Raw genomic sequence first — 15,925 nt, 5'->3', positions numbered from 1 at the left:
AGATTTTAAAAGAAATTTCAGTAAGTTTACACAACTTTGCCCTTTTTCGTCAGATAATAAGACAACTTTCTTTTTGATATTCATAGCCTTGGGAGTCTCAGGAGCTAGACTAGGTTGAATTGTTAACTTTGAGTTATTTAAGATTTTCTCACTGAGTTCGCAAACTACCATCAAATTCTGACTTTAATGAGTCAGTAAGGCAGTTTTAAGTTAAGGCACAATCATCAAATAAATTAGGTAGATACTTTTCTAATGAATTTACTTTTGGATTTTGTACGAGATTTTCTTTGCGAACGATTCTAAATGTCGATTTCAATTTATCAAACTCAGTCTGAAGAGAGGAACTAATAAGGGATTTTATGTCAACAGTCATAAACGACTCAGATAAACGGGATTTTACATGAGTGCGCAGATCATTACTAGTTTCAGATTTCCAATTATTAAATTCTGTTTTAATCGACTCGGAGATTACGGATTTCATGTCAACACGTAAATCGTCAAATAATTTAACCAAGTTATTCTGGACTGCTTTTACCATATGATCCATTGAATTAACTATAGGGTCTTTTAAGTCACTGAAATGCTGTTGAATATTAAATAAATCCATAGTCAAGGACAACATTTTCAACTCGAATTGTAAACAAGTAGTATGTAGAATCGTTGTGGCAAGGACCAAACATCCGTCAGAATAAAAAGTCGATCACCATGAAGCATTACCGAAAATCGGTCCTTCTCAGGACCACAACTAATAAATAATCTTTCGCATTGACCTCTAACGATGAATGAATACATAAATACACGAATGATAACCAGCAAAAAGTCGGTTTTAATTTTAATTGAAACTGAAGGTGTTGACAATAGGAAAATTCTAGTGGAGGGAACACACTCAAGAAGATCAACATTTATTTATTTGGATGAGACATGGATTTACCAAAGAGATTCTCCTGTGAAAATATGTAATGCCCTGTATCTGTTTATATATAAAATTTGCCATAAAGTTTATGGTCTCTTATCTAAAGTGGAAGTTCTACATTCCAACTGCCATTAAGATAACGGTACATAAAGCTCGCAACCAATGCACTTTATCCAACAGATTTCGCGATTGATACATAAATGCTGCACAGCTTACCATAAAATTTAGTCTCTTTGTTTATTTTGTTTAAGTCACCTTATTGAAATGTTATCTTAGTTTTTTTTAATCACTAACACTAGTTTTTTCTTTAATTATTATTATTTGTTAGGTGGAAAACAAATTAGAAAACTAAAGTTGTTCGGTTCTTTGGGTAGCATACCCTAAAATAAGTTTTAGCTATACAGAGTGTTTAGTTTTTGAGACAAACCACAAAACTTCGTTTTTTAAAAGAGAATACCCCATATATTTCTTGATAGTCTCATTAGTTTCTTCCTAGACTTTATAACCATAGCTTATTTTTAACGTGGCAACGTCGCAACGCAATTTCAAAAATAAATTGTTGTTATAAAGCTTTAAAAACCGGACACTCTATATAACTCGGTGACCTATTGGAGAAATTCTTTGACTTAGTATGATAGAACCCGTTAGTGGTTACAATTGAAAATTATTTTCAAATATACAGAAAGTTTCCTATCGTTGCATTTTTTTACGTAATAATTTCCCCTTTACATATATATTTAAATTTTATATTACAAAAAGGCAAAAAACCTAGAGTCAAAAGAACTTACTTAGAGATAAGTTCGAAAATGTCATGAAATAAGTTCTCCATTTGAAAAACATTACGCCAGATATAATCACCCTGTATAAATAAATTCAGACCTTTTTTTCAAAAAAAAAGAAGCTAAATCTGTATTAGTATAAAATTTTGGCCTTACCTTGTACATTTGAAATTAAGTGTGAAGTGAACTTCTCCAAAGAAAGTTAATCTAGCGACTTAGTATCGAGTAAATGTGAGCGAGCGAAGCGAGCGACGAATACAGTAATCGTATAGAAACACTTTCAAACGATAAATTTTACACAAAAATAAATTAAACTAAATCAGTAAAAGAAGTTTAATCCCCCTTTCTTTAAGATCATCCACCTATTCAACATATCGAAACCCCATCTCCTCCGCGAATTAAGAATGATTGATCACCCTTTGAATTAGCTCCTTTTTCCGCGCCTTCGATTCCACCTCCGCGACTAAGCCTCCCGCCAACTTGATTTATCACCTAGACAAAAAAGTCACAAAAATCGACTTACCTCTGCCCCCGGCAGCCTAGATCGCTGATTGTCGATTCGCCGATTGTAGAAAAATTATTACTTAAGTAACCGCTAGCGGCTTGAGCAAACGATGAACACAATAATGACGTCAGTGAAGCAACAGGCACGTATCGCACGGATTGCACCCGGCACAGGCCCGGACTCCGCACAGTCAAGCGAGAAAAATTTGAATTTCAATCGCTAACATAGGTTAGAACTGTTGATGATTGTTTACAGCGGTGACATTGCGCCGGATGCATCGAGATGGCGCTGCAGCTGCAGGGTGCCTGGGCCGGGGACGATCGATTGGGGCCGCAAGGTGCACGCGGGAAAGGCGGGCCGACTCGATTTGCGCTCAGCAACAATTTGGAGTGACGTCATTGAGTTAGTTAACTTGATAAATGAAAGTCTGGGGTTTATACATCAAACTTTATTGATCTGTAAATTTCCATAAGTTAAAATAGTTAAGTTTAACTAATACTAATTACAGCGTTATTATTCCCCCCTCGAAAATACACTAGTCTAAAGTCATCACCGCCATCGTCAGGTACTTGAAGTGTCAAAACGTCTCCACTACGTTCTGTATGATAAATTTTTAAGACACTTATGAATGCTGTCGGTGCACTCTTTCGAGAAAATTAGAACGGAGGTGCAGACCTAACCTCAAATTTATATAAACATTAACCTTATCATTACATATTTAAAAATTTAACATCGACAACAATGTAATTGAAAAATTCAACTATGATTATCACAAGTCTGATTTATAAAAAGTCAGTTTGAGTGCCACCGGAGTGTCACGTGGCCTCGTGCTCCTAACCTAACTTCAAACGAAAATTATGTCTCGCGTGCTGAGTCAAGAGGAACTCATACCGACTGTCATTTTTATAATCGATAAAGAAAAAGTGAGCGCCTCTAGCAACTTGATAAAAATGATAAAACGCCTCCTGCCTCACTTGAGTTGTACCAGCACCATGAAGTAGGTAACAACGGCACCCAGCACCTGCAACCGAACAAAGCGAAAGTCACTAGGTTTCACCAGACAGGGGAAATCCTCACCGAGGCGAACAAGTCCAGCGAAATCGTGAAGAACTTGGCGCCGGAGATCGACATGGCCTTCTGACATTGTTGACACACGATCTGGACGAAGGTTTTGGCCTCCTCGGAGCCGTCGTACCAGTGGCAGCTGTAGGCTGCTTCCATGACCGAGGAGCTTTCTTCGATGAGGCGGTTGCCGAAGATGCAGAAGTGAAATACTTGGGCTAGGGCGAAGAGGAGGTAGCCTATGACGGTTGCTGCGTACTTGTCGACTCCGGTGATTTTGGTGGCTTGGTAGGCGAGGAGGGTTAGCATGATGGTCGAGGTCAACATGTGGAGGAGGAGAGCCACACCGTAGGCGTCGCCGATGGCGGTTACCAACCTAAAAGGGAAAGTGTGTGTAAAGTTCCAGTTTGAATTCAGTTTCAATTTTTTCTTTTCATGATAATGGCAAATCCTTACAGAAATAGATTTTTATGGATTTTTCGAACTAAACTGGTGACAGTGTTTTTGATCTGCAATAACATTCAATTTTAAATATTTTTAAAATTTTGACGAATATTTGAAATCAAAATTAAACTCGAATGTGAGACATCTTTTCACACTGGCATTGTCTAGAAAGTCCAAAAATCGAAAGAAGACGCAAAACCCAAGAGAATCCTAGAAAATCCGAAAAATCCAAGAGAATCATTGAAAATTCGAGAAAATTCAAGAGAATCCGAAAAAATAACAAAAAAATGCAGAAGGTGTAAGTATACGAAAGAATACTCTAGAGTAAGAAAAAATCCAAGAACATCAGGGAGAATTCTGAAGAATCTGAGAGAATCCGAGAGAATCCTAAAGAATCCGAAGGACTTGAAGAGAATCCAGCAGAATCCGGAAGAATACGGGACAATACGAGAATTTACCGGAAAAATCCAAAAGTATTGGAGAGATCTCTGAAATAATCCGAGTGAATCCAACAGAATACGAAAAAATCAAAGAGAATTGGAGAGAATTCGGGGAAATCCTGAAGAATCCGAGAGAATATGAAAAAGTGCGAGAGAATACGGAAGAATACGAGAGAATTCAAAAAACTTTAGAAGACTCCTAGAGAATTCAAAAACATCAGAGAGAATTCGAAAGAATATGGAAGAATAGAAGAGAATCGTTGAGAGTTCAATGCAATCCGGAAGAATCCGGAACAACCCAAAAACCCCCAGGGAAAACGGTAATATCGAAAAGAATTTGCAAGAATCCAACAGAATCCGTAAAAGTCCGAGAGAATCCGAAAAAATAGGGAACGATACGAGAGATTACGAAAAAAATTAAGAGAGTCGGAGAGAATTCGAAAAAATCAAACAGAATCTGGATAAGTACGAAAAAATCCGAGAGACTCCTAGATAATCCGGTAAATTAAAAATAAAATAAATTCCGAAAGGAAATGCAAACATCCGGGGGAATCTGCAAGAATGCGAGAGAATACGAAAAAATCCAAGCGGTTCGGAGAGAATTCGGGGAAATCCTGAAGAATCCGGAAGAATATGAGAGAATACGGAAAAACACGAGAAAATTCGAAAAACTCTAGGCGATTCCTAGGGAATCCGATACAATCGAAAAAAATCCGAGAGAATTCGAAAGAATATGGAAGAATATTAGACAATACAAGGAACTCAAGAGGATCGTTGAGAATTCAAGACAATCCGGAAGAATCCGAAACATGAAGGACGAAAAGAATCAAAACGACGAAAAGGACGAAAAGGAGCAAAAGGACGAAAAGGACGAACAGGACGAAAAGGACAAAAAAGGACGAAAAAGATCAAAAGGACGAAAAGGACGAAAGGACGAAAAGTATCAAAAGGACGAAACGGACGAAAATGCCGAAAAGGATGAAAAGGACCAAAAGGACGAAAAGGACTACAAGGACGAAAAGGACGACAAGGACCAAAAGGGCAAAAAGGACGAAAAGTACGAACAGGACTAAAAGGAGGAAGAGGATCAAAAGACCAAAAGGACGAACAGGACGAACCGGACGAAAAGTACAAAAAGGACGAAAAGGATGAAAAGTACGAAAAGGACGAAACGGACGAATGGGATGAAAAGGACGAAAAGAACAGACCTTCAGAGAATACGGTAATATCGGGAAAAATTTGAAAGAATCCAACAGAATCCGTAAAAGTCCGAAAGAATCCGAGAAACTCAGAGGGAATCCGAAAAAATAGATAACAAAATGAGTGATAACGAAAAAATTCAAGAAAGTCGGAGAGATTTCGAAAGAATCAAACAGAATCTGAATAAGTACAAAAAAATCCAGGAGCCTCCTAGATAATCCGGTATATTCCAAAAGAAAATAAAAACATCCTAGGGAATCTGAAATAATCCGAAAGAATAGGGAACAAAACGAGAGATTACGAAAAAATTCAAGAGAGTCGGAGAGAATTCGAAAAAATCAAACAGAATCTGGATAAGTACGAAAAAATCCGAGAGACTGCTAGATAATCCGGTAAATTCCGAAAGAAAATGCAAACATCCGGGGAAATCTGCAAAAATACGAGAGAATACGAAAAAATCCAAGCGGTTCGGAGAGAATTCGGGGAAATCCTGAAGAATCCGGAAGAATATGAGAGAATACGGAAGAACACGAGAGAATTCGAAAAACTCTAGGCGACTCCTAGGGAATCCGATACAATCGAAAAAAATCCGAGAGAATTCGAAAGAATATGGAAGAATATTAGACAATACGAGGAACTCAAGAGGATCGTTGAGAATTCAAGACAATCCGGAAGAATCCGAAACATGAAGGACGAAAAGGACGAGAAGAATCAAAAGGACGAAAAGGACGAAAAGGAGCAAAAGGACGAAAAGGACGAACAGGACGAAAAGGACAAAAAAGGACGAAAAGGATCAAAAGGACGAAAAGGACGAAAAGGACGAAAAGTATCAAAAGGACGAAACGGACGAAAATGCCGAAAAGGATGAAAAGGACCAAAAGGACGAAAAGAACTACAAGGACGAAAAGGACGACAAGGACCAAAAGGGCGAAAAGGACGAAAAGAACGAAAATGAAAAAAAGGACGAAAAAGACGAAGAGGACGAAAAGGACAAACAGGACGAAAGGGACGAACAGGACGAAAATGACGAAAAAGATTACAAGGACGACAGGGGCCAAAAGGACCAAAAGGACCAAAAGGACGAAAAGGACTAAAAGGACCAAAAGAACGAAAAGAACGAAAAGGTCGAAAAGGATCAAAATGACGAACAGGACTAAAAGGAGGAAGAGGATCAAAAAGACCAAAAGGGCGAACAGGACTAACCGAACGAAAAGTACAAAATGGACGAAAAGGATGAAAAGTACGAAAAGGACGAAACGGACGAAAAGGATGAAAAGGACGAAAAGAACAGACCTTCAGAGAATACGGTAATATCGGGAAGAATTTGAAAGAATCCAACAGAATCCGTAAAAGTCCGAAAGAATCCGAGAAACTCAGAGGGAATCCGAAAGAATAGATAACAAAATGAGTGATAACGAAAAAATTCAAGAAAGTCGGAGAGATTTCGAAAGAATCAAACAGAATCTGAATAAGTACAAAAAAATCCAGGAGCCTCCTAGATAATCCGGTATATTCCAAAAGAAAATAAAAACATCCTAGGGAATCTGAAATAATCCGAAAGAATAGGGAACAAAACGAGAGATTACGAAAAAATTCAAGAGAGTCAGAAAGAATTTAAAGAATCAAACAGAATCTCTATAAATAGGAAAAAATCAGGGAGACTCCTAAATAATCCGGTAAATTCCGAAAGAAAATGCAAACATCCTGAGGAATCTGAAAGAATCCGACAGAATCCAAAAAAATCCGAGAGAATTCGAAGGAATATGGAAGAATATTAGAGAATACGAAGAACTCAAGAGAATCGTTGAGAATTCAAGACAATTCGGAAGAATATGAAAGGATATTAGAGAAAACGAAGAAATCAAGAGAATCGTTTCGAATTCAAGACAATCCTAAAGAATCTAAAAAAATGCGAGATAGTTAGAAACTACGAAAAATCCAAGTGAATCGGAGAGAATTCGAGAGAATCCGGAAGAATCCGAAATAATCCCAAATACCCCCAGAGAATACGGTAATATCGGAAAGAATTTGAAAGAATCCAACCGAATCCGAAAGAATCCGAGAGACTTAGAGAAAATCCGAAAGAACAAATTAGAAAAAAAATTCTAGAGAGTCGGAAAAATCTGGATGAATACGAAAAAATCCGAGAAAGTCCTAGCTAATCCGGTAAAATCCGAAAGAAAATGCAAAAGTCCAAGGGAATCTGAAAGAGTACAGGAGAATACGAAAAAATCCAGGAGAATGGAAAATAATTCGAGAGAATCCGAAAGATTCCAAGAGACTCCTAGAGGATCTGAGAGAATCCGGGCGAATGTGGGAGAATATTAAAAAATATGAAAAATCCAAGAGAATCGGAGAGAATCCGGAGAAATCCTAAAGAATCCGGAAGAATCCGAGAAGGTACGAAAGAATACGAAAAAATGTGGGAGAATAGAAGATAACTAATTCGACAGAATCCAAAAGATTCCGAGAAATTCCTATAGAATCCGATAGAATCCAAAAAATCCGAGAGAATCCTGACGAATACGGGAGGATATTAAAGAATATGAAAAATCCAAGATAATTGTTGAGAATTCGACAGAATCCGAAAGTCCGAAAGAATACGGAAGGATACTAGAAATTACGAAAAAATCCAAGAGGGTCGGAGAGGATTCGGAGAAATCCTAGAGAATCCGGGAGAATCCGAAAGAACGCAGAAGAATTCGACAGAATACAAAAAAATCCATGAGAATCCGAAAGAATATCGAAGAATACTAGATACGAAAAATCCAAGAGAATCTTTGAGAATTCGAAAGAATCGGGAAGGATCCAAAAAAATCCGGAGGTCTTAGAAACTACGAAAAAATCCAAAAGAAGACGAAAGAATACGGAAAAATCCAGAACAATCAGAGAATTCCAGAGATCTCGAATGATTTCCAGAGGTCAATTTATAAAAATCTTATTTCTGAAGAAGTTGATACATAAATCTTACCCAAATTACCATAAAGTCTTTGTCATTCTGCCTCTATTCGTGTTAAAATTTTACTTTTATATATTAAAATTTCATAGTAAATCGGTGTATTTCTTGAATTTTCATAATTTTAAAACACCTAATGAACACACAATTTCTAAAAAAAAATGATTTGAGAAGAATTCTAATTCTAATCGAAAAGATGATTCTAATATACAGAGTGTTGATAAAGTTCCGCACAAAATTCAAAATTCTCTTCCGCATTCTTGAAACATCCTCGGACAGGTCAATTTTATTTTAGAATGACACTTATTCATCAACCTTTTTTTAAATGGGAACCCTGACTTTTTCTTTCGAATTCTGACAAATCTTTTGATTAGTAGATGGTCATAGAAAAACGAAAAAAATCAAAAAACAAAAATTCAACTTAGGAATGAGGCTTGCGCAAAAATATTGTTTTTAACCTGTTAAATTTGACAAAAGGTGACAAAATCTGCTACATTTTATTGGTCTTTTCTTTGGTTCACAATAATGTTATAAATTTAATTGTGCTCTTTATTACGTATTGTTCTTGTATAAAAATTTACGTTGGAATCAAGCACCCAATTGGTGTTGAAGCAGTCGAGTCGTTTTAAAACATAATTTCGGGAAATTTTTATTTTCACGAGAATTTTCTAAGCGGCTGTTGCTTTCATAACAGACGGAGTTTCCAATTAATTTTAATCTGTTTAAACTAAATATTTATATATTTTAAATGGGGAGTTTAAAATACGGTTGAAGTTTGTCGTATTGTGAATAATTTATGTTACCCTTGTTCAAACTAATCGATACTCGTGGTGCATTTGCAGGCAGTTTTAATCCCCAAATCCTCAGTTGCGTGATACAAATACATATAAAACAATGCAATCCAATAAACGTTTAATCGACACTTCGTATTTAATTTTCAGTTTAATACGTGCTAGCAAACTATAAAAAAAGCATAAAATAGGTCATGAAATTATACCAAAACATTTTTTTTACAATGAAGCAAAATATTCGCCGTGAATATTCCAACGAAGCGAAAGCTACAAAATTCAGACAAATATCTTCTGCCAACTTTACGCCGCCTTACAAAACGAAATTAATGAAGTTACCACAGCTCCACCAAAATTTTAACACGTTTGTGTATAATGTACAAGCCCGTAAATAATAAATCACCTCTCGGAAACAACTTCCTACACTCATTCTCACGAGTCCACACCTCTCTCATTATGCATTTAATATTTTATAAGGAAAAGTGGAACTCTCACGACAATTCTGCTCTAATTCATCTCTTAGACGTTCCGAGACGGTTTCGTGCCACATAAAGACTTTATGTTCAGTCGGTTCGTTGTCGAAAGGAAACCCGTTGTTATCGTTTGTTTATTTTTGTTTTTCTTAGTGTAAAATAAATTACAAGAAAATTTAAAACTAGGGCTCCTCTCTTCCTACTCGCGTTTCCATTATTAATATCGCTGATACAGAAATCAATCAACACTGTTTGAATTTTTAATGGTTCTAAAACGAGTCAGGCGTCCGCTCTGTTTCCCACGCTAATAAAAATTCTATGTATTGATCTACATAGTACTACTTGTTGGGGTTCTCGGTATGCTTTTGTAAGCTACTGGGATAGTGTGTGAATTGAAATTAAATTTATGGACGTCTTTTTCGACATCACACTTTTGAATCTTTTTTTTTTTTAATTAATGTCATATTGTAGGTATAGACAATTTTAAAATCATGAAAAAAATGTCAAAAACTTTTCTTTTCAGATTGTTTGAATATTGTAATTTTTGTGTTTTTCTTTAAGAAAAACTTTGTTTTTTTTATTTTTTTAACACCCGACTTTTTTAAAGAAACACACTAAACAAGTACGGAAAAAATAAACCAAGTTAAAAGAAACAAAAATTTGAAGAAGAAATTATTAGTCCTATGTTAATACACTTATATCTTGAATCTTAAGATCTAGAAGAATTTTTTCAGGTGAGATCTAGAAGAAGAAGATCTACTTTAGTACTGGCATGACTATTTTGCGCTCATGTTCCTTAGATCTAATTCTAAATTTTAAATTGATCTTGAAAATTTAAAAAAAAATAGAAGTCATGTTGAACAGATTCCAAATGTAAACAAAATTATAAATCTTTTCTTTTAAAATCACTCCTACCAAATTTTTGTGAAAAGTTACAATATTTCGTAAAGTCGAAAGGGGGTCAAATTTTGGAGTAAATTTTAATTTAGTAACTCTTAGACAGAATCTTCTGGATAAATCTTCAAAGACAACGTCTAAGAAAATTTTCAGAGAAAATGTCTTCGTTTTCATTTTTCATAATTCGTAAGGTTTGATTACACGATTTCTAGTTTTCTTTTTATTTTTCAGTTTTTCGTTTTCTTAAGAGTTAAATTTTTCAATTTTTCGATTTTTTCCTGTGTTTAAAATTGTTCGATTTCTCAAGTTTTCTTTTCTCAAATTTTGAACACTTCAGTTTTGGGAATTTCTCCATTTCTGGATTTTTTGAAGTTTCAATTTTTTTTTCGAATTTTTCGGTTTCTCGATTTTTCGATTTCTCGAATTTCGATTTCTAAATTTCTAGATCTTTTGATGTTTCGATTTCTCTGTTTCTATTTGCAATATTCTAATGTTTCGATTTCTCGGATGTTTGATTTTTCGACCTTTCGGCTTTTCGATTTTTCAAAAATTAAATTTTGGAAATTTCGATTTTTCTATTTTAGAATTTTCGATTTTGCGAGTTTCAATATTTTTTCCATATATTCTTGGATCATTTGGATATTTGGGTTTTTGATTTTCGATTTTTATATTCTCGAATTTTCGGTTTTCCAGTTTGTCGAATTTTCGTTTTTTTCGATAGTCGATTTCTCGCTTTTTTTACGTTTTTCAAATTTTCGATTTTGCGATATTCGAATGTTTTTAATTTCGAATCAAAAGACTTGGTTTTTCTTAAGGATATATATTTTCTGTATTAAAAACTACGAAATTTTGGAAGAAAAAGTTGTAAAATATTTTAATTTCAATAGCGGAGTCAGAGCCCAAAATATCGACTTTTTTTGAAAATTATAAATTAACCCCTATAAATTAAAAAACAACTGAGTCAGCATGACCAATTCGGTCCATTACTCTTATTAGTATAAAAAAGTGGTACACAATTTGGACATTTTGCAGAAATTTGTATACCAAACATAAAAAAATCAAGGTGGATTCATAAACCACAAGCACAAACATTTGAGTTGACGTCATCAAATTGTTGATTTGTATGATTAAACAAAGTTTGATTAGCATTTTACCACCTACACGATATTTTTAATATACAGGGTGATGAAAAAATGACGTATGTGATCAATGGTACGTTGTTAAGAACACTTCGAAAAAAATGGTTAACATTAGAATTTTAAATTTTCAATCAAATTCACGTTAAAACATCAGAATTTTGAAGTAAATTCATTAGTTTTGAATTTTAATATTTTCAAAAATTTGGTTCACAGATTTTTTAACCATTTTTTCGAGTTCTGCAGAGTGTGCCTAACAAGATATCATCGAGCAACTATATCATTTTTTTATCACCCTGTATACAGAGTGAGTCACTAAGCGTACGATATCCCATTAATTATTAGAAGTAGAAAAAAAGTTGTTCCGTGCTTTGAGATATTCTAAAATTGTTTGTAAACTATACAGAGTGTTCTGTTTTTAAGACGTAACACGCGTTATTTAAATTTTTCTGAAATTTTTTAGTAATGGAAGAGTTCACAAAAAAAATCAGAGTAGGGTTATCTTTAAAGTCTGTGTTACAACGTTTTGTGGAAAGATAAAGAAAGGCACCCGCTTTGTTATGGTATAAATGAGATTAAATTTTCATATACAGAGTGTTTATAAAAAATAATTTTCAGACATCGATATTTCAGTTTTTTCAAATAGAACACCCCATTATATTTTATTACTTTTTTAAGAGACACATCGATACATTAGAAGAATGGGGACAAAAATAGAGTAAAATACAATGATAAAGTACAGGGTTTTAGATATTAAATTATATTCATAATTCATATTATACATTAACACTTTGTATATTAAAATTTGATGTAGTTGATAGCACAACAAAGCACAAACCTTTTTTTATCCTCGTACAAAATATTGTAAGACAGACTTTGATTTTTTTTTCTAATAATTAATGAGATACCGCTTCCGCGCTTAATAACTCACCCTGTATATACAAAATTTGAGAACAATCGGTTCGGTAGTTTTAGAGACAATCCGTTTAATAAAAATCGACAGAGATAGAGGACAGAACACGGAAACGGGAGTCCTATTTTTTCATTCTCTAGAAAAGAGTAATGAAATGTAGAGAAAACATGGCAGTAGCCATTTACCAGATGGCACCCTGATACAATACTCTCTTACAAAAAAACGAAAACATATCCAAACTCCTAAATTATCAGTTTTTCAGATCTTTTCTTAAAAATTGGAAAAATGATTTCAAAAATTTTTATTTTCAAATTTTTTTTTGTCTTTTTCGAAAGGCTTTGATTTCTTTCTTCTTAATAAATGTCATTTTATTGTTTCAAAATGTTAAAGAAAATTATCAGTTTGTAAAAAGGACAATATCAACATTTACGGAGTAAACAAAATAATTCAAATTTTTAGAAGCAATGTCAAACGCAAAAAAAAGGCAAAAAAGAAAATACCTTATTCAAAAGTTGAAAAATCACGTTGAACATGTTTTTGAGCAACAACCGAAAATTTTCAGTAAATGAAGTCAAAATTTTCAAAAACATGAGATTTTGACGTAAAGTTTTAAGAACCTAAACCCAACTCTTAGAAGCTCTAATTTTTTTGTTTCTTAAGATCCATTCTCTTTTTGCTGAAACCTCATCAAAAAACCAATAGCTGTGTCCTTAAATAGTGGATAAATAATATTGAGAACAAAAGTTCAAAATATAGAGCTTTAAACTTAAAGTCCAAAAAATAGGCGTAAAATATAACACAATAAGGAAAACGTAAAACTTTCTTGTAAAAATTTACTCAACTCTACATTTTCCAAAAACTCGAGTTCAAGATAATTCTAGAGTACAGTCCTTAAAGAACCGTATGATTTTGGTCTTTGACTTTTTCCTATCTCTAATAGTTAATGAGATATCGATCCGGCGCTTAGTGGACTCACCCTGTATATACAAAATTTGATAATAATCGGTCCGGTAGATTTAGAGATCCGTTTAATAAAAATTGACAGAAGACAGAAACGGGTGTCCTATTTTTTCATGCGCTTGAAAAAAGTCATAAAATATCGAGAAAACATGAAAGTAGTCATTAGCCAGATGGACTGTATTACAATACTTCCTTACACAAAAACGAAAAAATATTCAAATTCCTCAATCATCACTCGTTTGCTTAAAAATTTGAAAAATTATTTCAAAAATCTTTTTTTTTTTCACATTTTTTTTGTCTTTTTCGAAAGACTTCGATTTCTTTGTTCTTAAGGCAAGCATCACTAAACAGCGTAGACACAAAATTCGAAACTTTAATTGTGAAAAGATCACGTATCAAAACATAGAATTTTAAATCTTGAAGTCAAAAAAGTAGATGTAAAATATAACACAATAAAAAAATATTATCATTACCTGACCACGTGCTTGTGCCTCTCCACCCAATACTTGATAGCCGACCTCACCATCAACTCCTGCTTTTTGGTCAGACCATTGGGTCCAACCCCCCCTGCACCGAAGTTCTGAAGGGCAGCTCCCCGGAAATGCCCTCCCAGTTCCTGCCGGGTACTATAAACCCCCTTTAGATCTTCATTCTTGGAATTATAGTCTGAAACCCTAACTCATAGACAAAACCCCAACACCACCCAAAACCTACCATTCTCTATTAGATTGTCTTGAGATGTTGCGCTTGGAGCTCGGAACAAATCGGCACTCTTCGGAACGTACGTATCCAAAGTCGCCGATAGTTCCATCAGTGGCTTCATGATCTCCTTCAGGTGCTGCAGCTGCTCGCACGCGAAAATCAACCATGAACAGAAGAGACTGTCCAAGAGATTCGCATGGGCGAGGGCGAAAAACACGTAGTAGACCTATTATTACCACGAAATAAGACAACGATTGCTGGAGACAACCATTGGTACTCACTTGGAATATGAGAGTAAGCATGTGGGGCATCCCGGACATGGCGTTCCACGGGTACCACGCTCGCACCAGCAGTCTCGGGATCGGCTCCGAAATGGTCAAATTCTCGTTCTCTGGGTCCTTAGTCGTGTGCACACTCTCCCCCACGAAAGTGATGGATGTCCAGGCTGAAATCACCCATTAAGACCCATCACCGGCACCCCCCACACCTACCGATAGCACTGAAGGATGTCCACACTATGATAATGTACAGCAACCGCCTCATCTTCTTCAACGCTAGCGCGTGGTACCGGTTGTTGGATTCCACGAAGAGAGGATGACTGTTGGGTTGGTTCCAGATACCTAGGGTCCTGTAGAACAGTTTCGACCGCACCGCGAAGTACACGAATTTGGTGATGCAGTGGGTGAAGAAGAGGACAGTGATGGTGTTAGCGGCTAGGTCGTTGACGTCGCCTCGTTCGAGGACCAGGTTGACGAAGTTGCAGCTGGAAGCATGGGTGGAGTGATGGGCGGAGTCGGCAGGAAGGGTGGGGCTTACCCGTATTGTAGTAGCATGAAGACTAAGGTTACGCAACAGTAGCCTAATCTTAAGGTGTGTAAGGCTCCGGAGTTGTCTGCATGGTAGTTCAACATGAAGTGACCCGAGCCTTGGATGAGTCTGATGTTGGGCATGAGGTCGGCCACAAGGCCGGAAACCTTGAATTTCATCATCTGGAACGGGGATGGGGTGGTCAGACTGGTGGGGTAGTTTGTTATATATCATTATTATTATTTTATTTTTATTCAGCCACTTAAGGTAGGTATTTCACTTGATAGTCTGCGAAACTGAATTACAGATGAATATAGAAAATATAGCAGGAGTTGAAGACAAGATGGGTACAAAGAAACCAAGAAGATTTCGGAATAACAAGTAAATTTAGAAGAATTCATTGGAAAAGGAATGCAGAAAAGGGATGAACCAAGGAAAAACAACACAAAAGAACAACTAATGAATAAAGAAGAAATGAAGATGTAAAGAAAAACAGAACTAATGAAGACATCAATTTTCACAATGTTGAAATCCTAATTGACCGAGATAATTCAAGATGGTAGAAATCCAAAATTTTCGCAATATTAAGGATGCTAAAAATAACTAAGGCAAAAAAATGGAACTCTTCCAATCTACCTGAAATTGAGTTTCTAGACTAACTTTGTAGTGCAGAATTCATTTCTGCCATCAGTTGATGAATACCAATTCGATGTCAATTCCAATCGAGTTTCAGTTTTCATCTCAAAACATATTTTTTGGATTTACAAATTCACCATTTGAAAACGGTACTAGATCTCGGCTTATGGTTCGTACCAGTCGATTCCTTGGGGTTTTTTTAGTGAAAAAAGATGTCGTTTGAGCCGGATAAGTCAACCGTTCGAGACTGAGAGGCAAATAAAAGGAACGATGTCATTTTTCTGTAGCATCATATACAAAAAAAAAAAAAAAAA

General features: G+C 35.4%; 1 protein-coding gene across 1 annotated transcript; it reads right to left on the bottom strand.

The window, feature by feature from the left end:
- Positions 1-2,721: 2,721 nt before the first annotated feature.
- LOC135137938 (odorant receptor coreceptor) lies at positions 2,722-15,157 on the bottom strand. The gene is made up of 7 exons (XM_064067718.1): positions 14,985-15,157; positions 14,660-14,931; positions 14,450-14,613; positions 14,181-14,394; positions 13,940-14,132; positions 3,275-3,635; positions 2,722-3,218 (listed from the first exon to the last, which is right to left on the bottom strand). The coding sequence occupies exons 1-7, from the start codon at positions 15,155-15,157 to the stop codon at positions 3,168-3,170; spliced, it is 1,428 nt and encodes a 475-aa protein (XP_063923788.1). The 3' UTR covers positions 2,722-3,167.
- Positions 15,158-15,925: the final 768 nt, after the last annotated feature.

Source organism: Zophobas morio, unplaced genomic scaffold, assembly GCF_036711695.1.
Source record: "Zophobas morio isolate AGI-343-1 ecotype UQ-CSIRO unplaced genomic scaffold, CSIRO_AGI_Zmor_V1 ptg000030l, whole genome shotgun sequence".
In the NCBI taxonomy this organism is placed as follows: Eukaryota; Metazoa; Arthropoda; class Insecta; order Coleoptera; family Tenebrionidae; genus Zophobas; species Zophobas morio.
This window is presented reverse-complemented; position numbering and strand designations above follow the sequence as displayed.

Coding starts and splice junctions, on each gene's coding strand:
- LOC135137938 (XM_064067718.1), bottom strand. CDS start 15,157: ATGATGAAATTCAAGGTTTCCGGCCTTGTGGCCGACCTCATGCCCAAC. Junction 14,133..14,180: donor AGACAATCTAATAGAGAATG/GTAGGTTTTGGG, acceptor TTAGGGTTTCAG/ACTATAATTCCAAGAATGAA. Junction 3,219..3,274: donor CGCTGGACTTGTTCGCCTCG/GTGAGGATTTCC, acceptor GTTCGGTTGCAG/GTGCTGGGTGCCGTTGTTAC.